Source organism: Hyaena hyaena, unplaced genomic scaffold (genome assembly GCF_003009895.1).
Source record: "Hyaena hyaena isolate Hyena2069 unplaced genomic scaffold, ASM300989v1 scaffold_2634, whole genome shotgun sequence".
Classification (NCBI taxonomy): Eukaryota; Metazoa; Chordata; class Mammalia; order Carnivora; family Hyaenidae; genus Hyaena; species Hyaena hyaena.
The window spans coordinates 1,674-16,192 of NW_024083270.1; the positions used below are offsets into that span (position 1 = coordinate 1,674).

At 36.0% G+C, this 14,519-nt stretch overlaps 1 protein-coding gene across 1 annotated transcript; it reads right to left on the reverse strand.

Annotated features, from left to right (window-relative positions):
• Nucleotides 1-7,305: 7,305 nt before the first annotated feature.
• On the reverse strand, nt 7,306-8,250 carry LOC120227640 (olfactory receptor 1002-like). Its single transcript, XM_039225712.1, has one exon. It carries the CDS (start codon nt 8,248-8,250, stop codon nt 7,306-7,308), a length of 945 nt encoding a protein of 314 aa, XP_039081643.1.
• Nucleotides 8,251-14,519: the final 6,269 nt, after the last annotated feature.

The window sequence follows — 14,519 nt, forward strand, 5'->3', positions numbered from 1 at the left end:
GATGCCATCACAGAGGCCATGTGGACCTCTTACCCTAAAATAATTCCCTGTTCCTATCACATCCCCAAAATTTCCCCTTTTTTCTTTCTTATTTTTTGAAGTATTTTTATGTACTCAATATTGTCTATTTACTTGTTTCATCATTTTTTTGTGTCTCCCTGAAGGACATGACATTCATGAGAGAAGGCTGTTTAGGTCTGCCCTGTCCCTGCCTACAGAGCCCAGCACATAATAGGTGCCCAAAGTATTAGTGGATTGAACAATAAATGTATGGTGAATACTATATCCTTTACGTCATGCACATTATAGTTCAATAGGCATAGGTTCAAGTATCTGCTCTGGCTCTGTTTCCATGGATGCAGGGCTTGTCTGAAGGATGAATAATGTTTCATAATTGGAAATATGTGTACATATACACTTGTGTGACTTAACACAGAGTTTGGCAAGCAATAGTAATGAGTGCTAACTTTCTAGAGTGTATTTTTAAAAATTATGATTTTCTTCCATTTTTCACTGTATGGCAGTTGTGCTGATATGATTTCAGTATGCTATTTGGTGAAATGTCTTATGTTGCAAATTTTTTTTAAAATTCATAGTTGTTTCTCCCATATGGATATCCATTCACTCATTTATGTCTACAATAGTAAATAACCTGACTTCCTTTGGAGATAAATCTCCAAAAATTTGGAGATAAATCTCTACCTATAGATGACAGTCATGATAGGATTGTAACTGAGGTCCCTGCCTTCCTAGAGCAAGTTAACAGCATATGACCTAAAGTCGAACTATTTATTTGTAGTTGGATATTGAGAGGTAAGGAGAATGATGGGGGAAATGTGATTGGAGCTCATTCATTCCAGCCAAGGTGCCCTGAGTAGGCAGATGGTCTCCGCCATGCCCAGAACAGTCCTGGTTCTTGTCTAGCTGATGCTTCGAGCCGCCTAATATACTGCTGGTGAATTTCCTAGATCTGTTGCTTACAACTTAGGAACTCTGATATATTATTTAATTTTTCCTTGACTACCGAAGTATTTGGTATTTATGGTCCTTCTCTGTGATAAGTCTTCAACATGAGCTAAGCTTAGCATTGATTATTTAGCATAGCTCAGGAGAGGGGACTAGATTAAATTGGGATTTTATTTCAATTAAAATGTTAGTTGAGGCTCTCAGTCATGCTTAAATGATTCTGTTTTGATAACCAGCATAATTCCACCTGTGGAATAACCCTGATAATAAATATCATTGATTGAACTTCCACACTGTAGGAGGAAACATACTATTTGCTTTCCAGGATTGTCATCTCTGATATCTTTGTTATTATCGATATGCACTCAAGCAAAATACTGCTGTTTCCATTATTTTAAAGGTGAAGATGCTCCTGTAGTCAGTTTCTACTGCTGCATCACAAATGACCACAAAGCTAGTAAGTCCTAGCCACACAAATGTGGTCCCTCCCATATTCCCTGGGCCTCGAGTCTGGGTCCATTGTGGTCTAATTCTCTGCTCAGGGTCTCACAAAGCTGAAATCAACATGTTCACAGGGCTCGGCTCCTTTCTGGAGACTGTGGGGAAGATCATTTCCAAGCTCACTGATGTGTTGAGAAAATTTCGTCTTTGTGGTTGTAGGGCTGTGGTGCCTGGTTCCCCAGGGGTCTCAGCCAGAAGCCTGGAGTCTCAGCTCCTTAGGGCTGCCTGCCTTCCTGTGGCCCCTCCAGCTTCAGACCAGCAGTGACTCGTCTAGCCCTTCCCACATGTTCTTCACAGAGAGAAGAACTCTCTGGCTCTTCTGCTCTCAGCTGGAGAAAGCTCGGGACCCACCAGCTCATCCAGGGTCATGTCTCTTTGAAGGTTAACGGTGCCTCATAGTGTAACATAATCATATGAGTGGTATTTCATCATATGCAGAGATGCCTGGGAACAGGGCAAAGATTAGGGATCTTTACAGGACCATTTTAGGAATTCTGACACCCACACTCATACTTACATAATAAACATCTATACTAAAGAACAGTGATCTATAATTTGAAGAATTGACATTACAGCTTTCCTTCCCTTGCTAAGTTGTGGTGTGTGTGTGTGTGTGTGTGTGTTGTGTGTGTGTGTATTTTCTTTCTTGAGCCTGCAGTTGTGTTACTTTTTCTTTTTATGTTAACATAATTTTAAATTTATGCTAATACAATTTTTAGAGCACTCAGTTTATTTATTCTATAATAATAATGCTATTTCATACATTTGGTGAGGATTTGCTATATCATACACACTGTGCTAAGGGTTTCATTCATATCTCAATGAATATTTTAGCCCTCATTTGTGGCTGCTTTCTTAGGTCTACAGTAGAGCTGGAGAAACTGAGGCTTCAGAAAGTTTGAGCCACATGATTTAGGTAAGAAATCTTCTGTACAGAGCAGGTGGGCTTTAACTCACTTGTGTTCTCCAAAGCCTGAGTCTTTTCACATAGCCAGAGTAAGGTCATTCAGCACAATAGGATCTTTTTTTATTTTTTTCCCCTTAAAATTCATGCATTTATTGTTCCAGACAAAATGACTTAGAAAGTTATTATTGAATAACATTCTGATAATATTTTGTAAAACTGTCAATTAAAGGAATGGAATCTTGCCATTGACAACACTACGGATCGGGCTAGAGAGTATATTGCTAAATGAAGTTAATCAGAGAGACAAATACCATATGATTTCACTCATATGTAGAATTTAATAAACAGAACAAAGAAGCACGGGGGAAAACAAGAAAGAGAGAGAGACAAACCAAGAAACAGACTTTTACCTATAGAGAGCAAACTGTTGGTTACCAGAGGTGAAGTTGGTTTGGGGGTGAGTGAAATAGGTGATGAAGATTAAGGAGTGCACTGTGATGATCACTAGGTATTGTAAAGAAGTATAGAATCACTATATTTTAAACTTAAAGCTAATACTACACTGCACGCTACTAACTACAACAAACTGCAATTTAAATAAAAACTTAAAAACAACACAAAACATTGCAGGGAATACAAAAGAAAAAAAGAAAAAAAACCAAAGTCACAGTGAAATGTCATCTTGGACTTGCTAAAAGGCTGTTATTAAAAAATTAACATTTAAGAAATATTGGTAAGGATATACAGCAAAGAAAACTCTGGTACATTACTGGTGGGAATGTGAGTTTGTGAAGCCATCTTGGAAAATAATATGTTGGGTCCTCAAAAAATGACAAGTAGAGGGGCGCCTGGGTGGCTCAGTCAGTTAAGCGTCCGACTTCAGCTCAGGTCATGATCTCATGGTTCGTGGGTTCGAGCCCCGCATTGGGCTCTGTGCTGACAGCTCAGAGTCTGGAGCCTGTCTTCAGATTCTGTATCTCCCTCTCTCTCTGATCCTCTCCTGCTCATGCTCTTTCTCTCTCTCAAAAAATAAATAAAACATTAAAAACTTTTTTTAAATGACAAGTAGAATGAACTTATTTTCCAGCAATCCACTTCTGAGTGTTTATTCAAAAGTATTGTAATATATTTCAAAAATATACCTATACTCCCCTGTTTATTGCAGCATGATTCAAAATAGCCAAGATAATGGAACAAAATAAATGTCTATTGAAAGATAAAAATAAAAGAATTATGTTTAAGGGACCAAAGATGATCAATTCTGCCAAGTCATGCAGTACACTTTGGAAAGACAGTTTTTGCAAATTGGTTCTGATAAATACTTTTTGAAAATTTTAGTGTATTTTTCCTTGGGAATACAGATACACTTTGAGTGGCTTGGTTGGTTGACAACAGGCTTTTTCCTATATAAGTAGCATCCTCATATACATGATGACTCAGAACATAGAAGTATACACCTATAGCTGACGTTGATAATGCCTGTTGAATCTTAAAATATGATAGTTGCTTTACCAAAGCATTGTAAGCAAAGGAAATAAAGGAGAAACAAGGAATGATATGATATGGTGGCATTTCTAAGAACTAAATGGAAAAGAAGTGGAATATTACCACATTTCACAACACACACTAGTGAACTACTGCTGGTTTGGAGATCAGATGAGAAAGGCAAGGAAGTAAAACAAACAGAATATAATTACATGTATTTATGTGCATGTGTATATTATTCAATTCTGATGCATTTTGTCCTTTGCATACAAGCCACAATCTATGCAAAGAAACATGGCCAGAGTGGATAATTGAGCCTATGTCGGTCAAACTATAGCATTCATGGAATAAAAGAATATAGTGTTGACTATATATTTATTGTTCAATCACCAAACATACATATTACACCTATTACATGCCAGGCTGGGGCATCAAGCATTAAATGATGACCATAAACATCCTTCTTTCATGAGTCTCATTGTCTACAGGGAGAGCCTGATGCAGAGCCTGAATTTGCAAACCACGAGATCATGACCTTGAATCAAATTCGTATACTTAACCAAATGAGTCACCCAGGTGTCCCTGTAGGGTCTGTTACTATTTTACTTGGCCTTTTCTCCATTTATGATCCAAATAGTGACCTCTGGACTCCTTAGAAAGCCATACTATAAAAATAATTTTTTTCACCTTTCCCACTCCCTACTTTCTTTAAAGAGGCTTTCCTTTTTTATTACCCTGGCTAAAATATACTGTTACATTCTCTCTTGGTTTTTTGATTATTTTTGTCACCAAAATAACCATAGATATATAACCATTTTTAATCTCTTTGTTTGTCTTTCCACTGCACTAGCCTGACCCTCAGGAGGGCTTTTCGCTCAATGTGAATAGTACCCAGTAAAGTGTAGGGGATGTGAGATGCATATGTAAAAATTTGTTAAATTAATTATTGATTGTAGCATTCTTTGACTCCCATTTTCTCTTTATTAAATAGCATCTTGACCCCTGTCATAACCCAACACAGACACAAAAACTGGCAGAAATCATGATGAAAACAAACAAGCCAAGCCAAAATATTCTAGGGTTTTAGAGGCAATTGACCTCTTTCAAAGTCAGTGGACTAAAATTAAATGCTTTTTAAAAAGATTTATTTATTTAAACTCAAGTTAGTTAACATACAGTGTAGTATTGGTTTCAAGAGTAGAATCCAGTGATTCATCACTTATAGATAGCACTCAATGCTCATCCCAACCAGTGCCCTCATTAATATCCACTGCCCATTTAGCTCATCCCTCTACCCACCTCCTCTCCAGCAACCCTCAGTTTGTTCTCTGTATTTAACAGTCTCTTATGATTTGCCCCCTCTCTATTTTTATCTTATTTTGCATCCCCTTCCCCTATGTTCATCTGTTTTGTTTCTTAAATTTCACATATGAGTAAAATCATATATTTGTCTTTCTCTGACTGACTCACTTTGCTTAGCATAATACACTCTAGTTCCATCCATGTTGTTGCAAATAGCAGATTTCATTCTTTTGATTGCCAAGTAATAATCCACTGTGTGTGTGTGTATATATATATATATCATATATTCTCTATACATTTTTCAGTCGCGGGACATCATTTGATTGCCAAGTAATAATCCATCGTGTGTGTGCGTGTGTGTAATGTGTATATATATATATATATATATATATATATATATTTGTGTATATATATATTACATATTCTCTATACATTTATCAGTTGATGGATGGACATTTGGGCTCTCTTCCATAGTTAGACTATTGTCTATAGTTCTGCTATAAACATTGGGGTCCATGTGTCCCTTTAAAACAACACACCTGTATCCTTTGGATAAATAGAACAATTGCTGGATCTTAGGGCCCAGCAATTTTTTGAGGAACCTCCATAGTCTTTACCAGAGTGGCTGCACCAGTTTACATTCCTACCAACAGTGCAGAAGTGTTCCCTTTTCTCTGCATCATTCCTAACATCTGTTGTTTTGAGTTGTTAATTTTAGCCATATTAAATGCTTTTTAGAAAAAACCTTAAAGAGAAGACAGGGTATGGCTTTCAGTGAGTCTTAGGTTACACAAAAGCATGGCTTACCCCCTAATTTTCTGGATTTGTTGCTACATTCCAGAAAACAAAACACAGAAGTATGGTCAAAAGAATACTGTACCTGGAAAAAATAAAAGTATGACCCACGTTATGGGGTCATGGGCATTGATTCTTCATGTGGGCCAGGCTGGATATCTGTAAAAATAGAATTCACATCCTTCCTATAACACAAAAATCAATAAATCACTATAGCATAGCTAACATTTTATTAAAGAATTGCAATGCATTCTGCATTTCACACTCACAAGCATTACAGTGACAAAATCTCAGCAAGGTGTTATATCAGTAGAGAGTATCAGGGATGTAAAAGGTCCTTTGTAAATTGTCTACTCCAACATGAAGGTAGTATTAGAGAGTGCTATGGCTACATACTTCCTGAATTATTAACATTTTCTCATTTTGTTGATATACAGTTAACATATCACATTGTATTGGTCCCAAGTGTAAAACATAATTGTTTGATATACGTATATATCGCAAAATGATAACCACAGTAAGTTTAGTTAACATAAATCACCTTATGTAGTTACACATTTTTTTCTTGTGGAGAGAACTTTTAAGATCTGCTGTTTTAGCAACAAATGAATGTACTGTACAGTATTGTTAACTATAACCACTGTGTTTACATTACATTCCCAAGATATATTTATCTTACAAGTAGAAGTTTCTACATTTAACCATAATATACTTGTTATTGGTTTCTGTTTAAAGAGTCAAGGCTAAGCTTCCAGAAAATTGAGAGATCTCAACACCTTGTGAGCTAAATGGAAGTACAGTCAAGTCACTGATTATGATTCTAACATCATCATAATTTAACAGGATTTAATAAAGAATCTCTCATGCCCTAGTCACAAACATTGAGAATATTTTTTAAGTTTATTTTATTTATTATGAGAGAGAGAAAGAGAGAGGGGACACAGGAAGGGCACAGAGAGAGGGAGAGAGAGAGAATCCTAAGCAGGTTCAGCACTACCAGTGCAGAGCCTGATGTAGGGCTTGAACTCACAAACCATGAGATCATGACCTGAGCCAAAACCAAGAGTTGAACACTCAACTGACTGAGCCACTCCGGTGCTCCAACACGGAAAATATTTTTAAAGCATTGGGGTTCAATAATCCAAGTATTTCAAATTAAAAATTTTAAACCCATTTCTGCTCAAAGAAAAGTGAGAAACTTGTAATCTGAAGATGTATCACTTCTCAATGACACAGAGTAATAAAGAGTGAATCTCAACATAAAAGTAGGACTCCCACCATCCAGGCCATGTTCCTGCATGTTGCATGTATATCAGCTCTCAATCTGTAGTACAAAAATAGTCTCTAGTTTACCAACTCAGAAGAAGCTTCTTCTTCTCAAATGTCCTCCTGAATGAGTCCTTGACCTCTTTGTTTCTCAGGCTGTAGATAAGGGGGTTCAACATGGGGATCACTGCTGTGTAGAACACAGAAACCACTTTATTGATGTCCAGGGAGAAACTAGAACTGGGGCGTACATAGATAAAGAAGAGTGTCCCATACAGGATGGAGACAGCAGTCAGGTGTGAAGAGCAGGTGGAGAAGGCTTTGCGTCTCCCCTCAGCAGAGCGGATCCTCAGGATAGTGACCACAATGTAAATGTAGGAAACCAGGATGATCACACCGCTGAGCACTCCTAGAGCTCCGGCCAAGATGAAGAGTAAAAACTGATTGACCTGGGTGTCTGCACATGCCAGGGAGAGGACAGGTAGGAGGTCACAGAAGAAGTGATTGATGGTATTTGGACCACAGTAAGGCAGGTGAAAGGCAAAAGTCGTATGGGTTATGGCGCTTATAAGACCCATAACATAAGGCCCTACAACCAGCTGCACACAGACCAGCTGGGACATAATGAGTGTATACAACAAGGGCTTACAGATGGCCATATACCTGTCATATGCCATGGAGGCCAGCAGGAAACACTCTGTCACTACAAACTGACCAAAAAACCATAACTGGGCAGCACAACCCAAGAAAGAGATTACTTTTTTCTCCACAAAGATGTCTGTCAGCATCTTGGGACCAATGACAGAAGAGGAGCAGACATCCACAAAGGACAAGTGGCTGAGAAGAAAGTACATGGGGGTGTGGAGTCGGAAATCCATCCAAATGAGGGTGATCATCCCCACATTTCCCAGAAGAGCGACAAGATAAACCAAGAGAAATATCACAAACAGAACAACCTTGTGCTGGAAGCAATTTGTTAAGCCCACGAATAAAAACTCAATCACCACAGTTTGGTTTCTATAATCCATTTCTCTGATTTCATCTGTAAGGAGAAAGAGAAAGATTTTTCTTTACCATCAATTTGTAATTAAATTATTTTTAAATGAATTTAACCTCAATTATTTTTAAGTTAAAAAGGAGAGCCCGGCTCTCTTGAATTCTACATCTGCTATTTACTTGCCAACTAGTTGTGTAATACAAAGTCATTAACCCTCACAGGTTCAGGTTCTTTAGTTTCTTCCATTGATTTTAAGTAGAATCATAGAATTTTAACCTAGAAGTGAACATTGGAGATTATTTAAGGAAAGTCCTCCAATTACACCAGGTTTTATTTCTAAAAATATTTAGCTTTCAACCAAGAATATTTTTTCAAAAAACAACATTTCATTGAAATATGCACTATGGGAATTAATGAATTCAGAATGATATACATTCTCACTGAAGGATAGGGGTATACTATTGTTTTTCTGTAACATAAATTCCTTCTCAGTGCCCTTTGATTCTATAACAAATATAATTGCTTGATTTCCCTAATAGATATGTTTTAATGTTAAGGAGGAGGGCAAGCTGAGATAAGAAAAGTTAGCTTTAGAACACACATCACATCCTCGACATTATCCTCACTGTGACTTTTTCCAAAATACCTTATGTTCCCCCATATCAACAGTGTATATACTCATTAATCTAGTCACTCCATTGAATTATTAAGCCACTTAAGAAAAGACCTCTTTTAAAATATTGAGTAGATGTTCTGATCCAATTAGTGTAATTAGGTGCTTGAGAGAGAAATATAAATGTTTTAAAAATTACAGGGGGCACCCCTGGGCAATTATCCCAGGGAAATAGGGATTTATGCCCACACAAAAAACATGTACAATTTTATTCAGAGAACTTTTATTTAGAATATCAAACTTTTGAAAGAACCCAAATGTCCTACAATACATAAAGTTTAAACACATGGTGGTATATGCAAACCATGGAATACTATTTGGTAAGAAGGAGGAAAAAATATGATATATGCAACAGCCTGGATGTACCCAAAGGCATTAGACTGAGTTGAAAAAGTCAACCCCAAAATTTCAAAGCTTTATGATTCCATATATATGACATTCTCAAAATGATGAAATTATAGAGATGGAGAATTAGGTTAGTGTTTGCCTGGGATTAAGAAGTGTGAGGCGGAGAGGAGAGGTGTGACTATAAATGTGTGACACAGGAAGATCCTGGTAGGAATGGAAGGGTTCTGTACCTTGATTGCTGAGTTGGTTAAGCAAATCTACACACATAGTAAAATGATATAGAACAATACATACACATCACACCTATGCCAATTTCCTGCATTTGATGTTATGCTATAGTTACTCAAGGAAGATAGAGAGTTCTAAATTCAGAAAATACTATTTTATGAAAATGAAACTAAAATATACACATATCATCTCAACTAACTTCTTTTGTAAACAAAGGTAAGAAAGTACACACACAACTGATAATCATTATGTTTTTGAAACTTTGTGTTCAAATTGAAATCCTGTGTACAAATCATACTTCCTAAACATAGAAATACGTATTATTTTATTTTGCCCTGGCCATACCCAATGCAAAGATTCTAAAACAGAACAACCATAATGTCATCTATACATGTGACTTTTGGCATGTGCAACACCAAATTCAGGTCAGCTGATTCGGAGACTTGTTTTCTACTTATAAATCCTAATGTAAGTAAAGTGAAGAAATTAAGAGCCAGAGAAGCCAAGACCTCCTAATTCTAACCATCCTATGAGCCATAATCCTGCAGCATATTTCATACTCTGTATGCCAAACACAAAATTCAACCAACATGTACATTCAAGTTAGGTCATTTAAACCAAAAGACACAGACTAAATATTTCACTTGTACTGAATCATTCTTCATGATGAGCTTAGAGATGATGCTTTTCCAGGCATCTAAACTCATTTTTTGATATGTAGACTAGTGAATGCAATTTAGGAAATGACTTAATGCAACGATTTGAAGAAACATGCCCTACACCCATTGTCTGTCTATGTCATAATGACTTACGAAAGTAGCATTCTCTGATATGAGAATGAATTACCCAGAAATGTAGACTGGTCATTCTTCTCAGCTTCTTCAGGTGTCTAGGAAGATAAACAATACAGTGCTACTATCTTGAAAACTGTGCCTTCCAATGGCACTTCAAAAAAGTATTAACTCCTTCTGCACAATTCACAGCAGAGGTTTTTCTAAAGGGTTTTTGTGTAAATTGGAACCAACTCCCTCAAGGAACAGAAGCTCAGGAGATCAGATCCATAGAGGAGATAATATCTTTTGAGAAAATAATTTTGGGATTTTGAGTCCAGAGTAATTACACAAAATAAACCTATATCTCCCCCTTTGGTATTTCCCTCTTTCTTTGAAAGTCCTGGAAGTAAACACAGGAAAAAAACATCCTGACATGAAAAAAGAAGCAAATCCAGACATTGGCAATAGCATGGGTGAAATTGGAAGACATCACTCTTAATGAAATAAGCCAGACAAAGAAAAAATACTGTATGATACTACTTAGATGTGGAATCTAAAAAAGTTGAACTCATAGTAGAGATTAGGACAGTGGTCATCAGGGACTGGGGTTGGAGAAATGAAGAAATGTTGGTCAAAAAGTACAAATTTTCCACTGTGAAAGCAGAAAATTCCGGGGATCTAATTTATAGCATGGTGGCTATAATTAATAATTAGTATGAATACCTGAAATTTTCAAAGATAGTAGATCTTAAGTATTCTCATCTCTCTCTCACACACACACACACACACACACACACACAGGTAACTATGTAAGGTGATAAATGTGTTACCAACTTGATTATAGTAATCATTTCACAAAGTATACATTTATTAATTTATCACATTGTATATCGTAAATATATACAATTCTTACTTGTCAATTGTACCTCAATAAAACTGGAATAACAACATAAAAAAAATAAAACATTTTCAAGATCGATACTTTGTTTAAAATTCATCTTTTGTTTAAAAAAAATCTATAGTTCATATACTCTTATTGTATTTCATAATGTGGATATTCCACAAATGATTTACCTATTCCTTTTTTAGCATTTGAGTTCTTTCCAGCTTTTAATCTTTATAAATCTTTCTCCAGTGGACATCTTTGTCTATGTCTTCTAGTGTTCATGAACATGCATTTTTCTTAAGAATGTATCAGGGATTTAAATTACTGTCAAAGAAAAATTACAACAAGTGCAGTCAACACAGTCAAGGACTTTGTTCAAGATTAGTGCAATAGGAAAGAGGTTGAAATCCACTCCTACTCAAACAAAACGTTGAAGTATTTCTAAGAACTGAAGCGAAGCAGAAGAGAAGCACTGGAGGACTTCAGGTGTTAGGCTGGTGGACGTTTGCTAACTGAGTTTCTCAGTGTTTGGCTCCTACCTTTGCACAGAGATAGAGAGATAAAGAGATGTCTCCCAGATCCTTAAGAAAGATCTTTCTGAGTTGTAAATTGCAAGAAAGAGGGATAAGATTTACACCTCAAAGGGACAAATAAAAAATCTACAATTCCAAATTTTCTTTTTTTAAAAAAATTGTTTTTGAGAGAGAGTAAATGTGTGTGTGAATGAGGGAGGGGTAGAGGGAGAGAGAGAGAGAGAGAGGAAAAGAGAATCTTAGGTGGGTCCCATGCAGAGCACAGAGCCCTATGTGGGGCTTGATCTCACAATCGTGAGATCATGACTTGAGACAAAATCAAGAGTCGAACACTTAACCAACTGAAACATCCAGGCACCACTAAAATTGCAAGTTTTCTAAAGTAAATGGTCTAAAATACAAAGAGGTCATTGGCCCACTTTCTGGAAGAAATCTGTCTCAAGGTTAGCCAAGCTCGGGGAGCATTGAGACAGTCTTGATCAATAGGTACATGTGTGTTCAAACTGAGTGATAATGCAAGTTTTCCACACTCTAATAAGTAATATACCAGAGCCAATTTTGTATTTTAGCCATTTTTCCTGAGTGTAAAGTGGGATCTCATTGTGCATTTAATTGCCATTTTCCTGACTTTTACTGAAGTTCAAAAATCACAGTATTCAGGTGTCTTGGTCTCTTAAAATCATTGGGTTGTCTGTCTTTTTTTAAAAAAAAAATCATACTGCTTATTCATATATTCCAGATAGAAGTCAGCTTTTTACATTATAAATATATCTTTTCATTCAGTGTCTTGTATACTTAACAGCGCCTTTGGTGTACCTAGGTTCCTGGTTCTTAATGTTGTCAGGATGTCATCATTTTCTTTTATACTTAGGATTTTTTGCAGTTAGCTGAAAAAGTATCTCCCTGCCACAGTGTCCTATCACAAGGTCAGAAAGAAATTATAATTCTCTTTTGTTTGTTTTACTTCCTTACCTTTCACATATGATCTCCAAGCCAGCAGGGGTTCATTAGGGTGTGTTGTGAAATGCAGTAATATTCCACTTGTTTAGAAATACTACCATATTATATAATTCCATGTTTTTTCTTTATTTCTTTTGCTTACAACACTCTGGTAAGGCAATTATCATATATTAATATTCAATAGGCATTATCAAGGTCCCTCTGAGGTGTACATTTCCATATTCTGAGGTCTCAAGTATATAAGAATGTTACATATATAGGAAGAAACCTGTTGTTAACCAAGCTACTGATCTGTATTTTCAGGCAAAAATACACTAACGTGTTTATCAGAACTGATTTGCAAACTGTGATTCAGCAAAAGTGATTAGTTTGAATACCTTGAAACAGAACTCTTTTTGATTGCACAGTTTTACAAAATTTTATCAAAATATTATTCAATAAAAACTCTATAAGTAAATTTGTTCTAATTTTTTTTAGTTTGTACATAATGTGCTTTAATTGGTTAAAAGGGCTTTAAAAAGTGTTTGGCCCCCTCTGCTTTCATTGGGTCTTTATGCAGGCAAAATCCTTATTCTTAAAAGATAACAATACAAAATAAAATGAAAATAGTCAATTGAGATGATGAAGTTATTCATATCTAATATTTTCAGAGCAAACAAGAATAATAATCTTAACATTATAAGGAAAATTTTAAGAGGATGGATACTTTCAGAAAACAAACCTATATAACCAAGTTCAACTGAGTTCTGGCCTTTTTTCTCTCTTGCAATTCCTTCCATGTGTTTTTGAAATATACAATACTGATTTTTTCAAGGTCTTCAGAGACCACTTTATCCAAAACAAATATCAACTTCCTGTAACACATGTGAGATAATGTTTCAAGCAATAGAAGATAATATACACATATTTTCAACATATACATTTATTCCATTTACTACTATATTTTACTACTATATTTTACTAATATACATATTTACCTGCTATATATATTAACCTCACTTGGCTAAAATCTCATTTCCTTTTTTTTTTAGCCTCCTCATTTTTATTATTTATTTTTAAATAGTTTATTGTCAAGTTGGTTTTCATATAACATCCAGTGCGCATCTCCACAAGTGTCCTCCTCCATGCCCATCACCCCCCTTCCCCAACCACCCCCCAACAGCCCTCAGTTTGTTCTCATTTTTGTCCATAAGAATAAGTGTATGAAATATTTTGAGTGAAAAAATACAAAAAATTTATCCTACTGAATGACCATATCTTGGCTACTTGAAAAGATGCAGGCTTTGGAAGATTCACAGTAGAGTCAAACACCACCTCTTCCAGTTAGAAGATTCCTTACCTAAAGCATGTGGCTCAAGTTTTCTAAGGCCTCGGTTTCTCCAACTCTAATGTAGACCTAAAAAAAGCAACTACAAATGAGGGCTAAAATATTCATTGAGATGTGAATGAGATGCTTAGCACAGTGTGTATGATATAGCAAATCCTCATCAAATGTATGAAATAGCATTATTACTATAGAATAAATATTCTGTATTAATGAGTGCTTTAAAATTATATTTTCATAAAAATGAACAGAAACTCCCTGCAAACCCAGAAAAGAACACACACACACACACACACACACACACACGCCACAAATTAGCAAGAACAATCTCAAATGTCAATTCTTCCCTTTATAGACTACTGTTCTTTACCATAGATGTTTATTCTGTATGAGTGTGGGATCAGAATTCCTAAAATGGTCCTGTAAAGATCCCTAATCTTTGCCCTGTTCCCAGGCATCTCTGCATATGATGAAATACCACTCATATGATTATGTTACACTATGAGGCACCGTTAACCTTCAAAGAGACATGACCCTGGATGAGCTGGTGGGTCCCGAGCTTTCTCCAGCTGAGA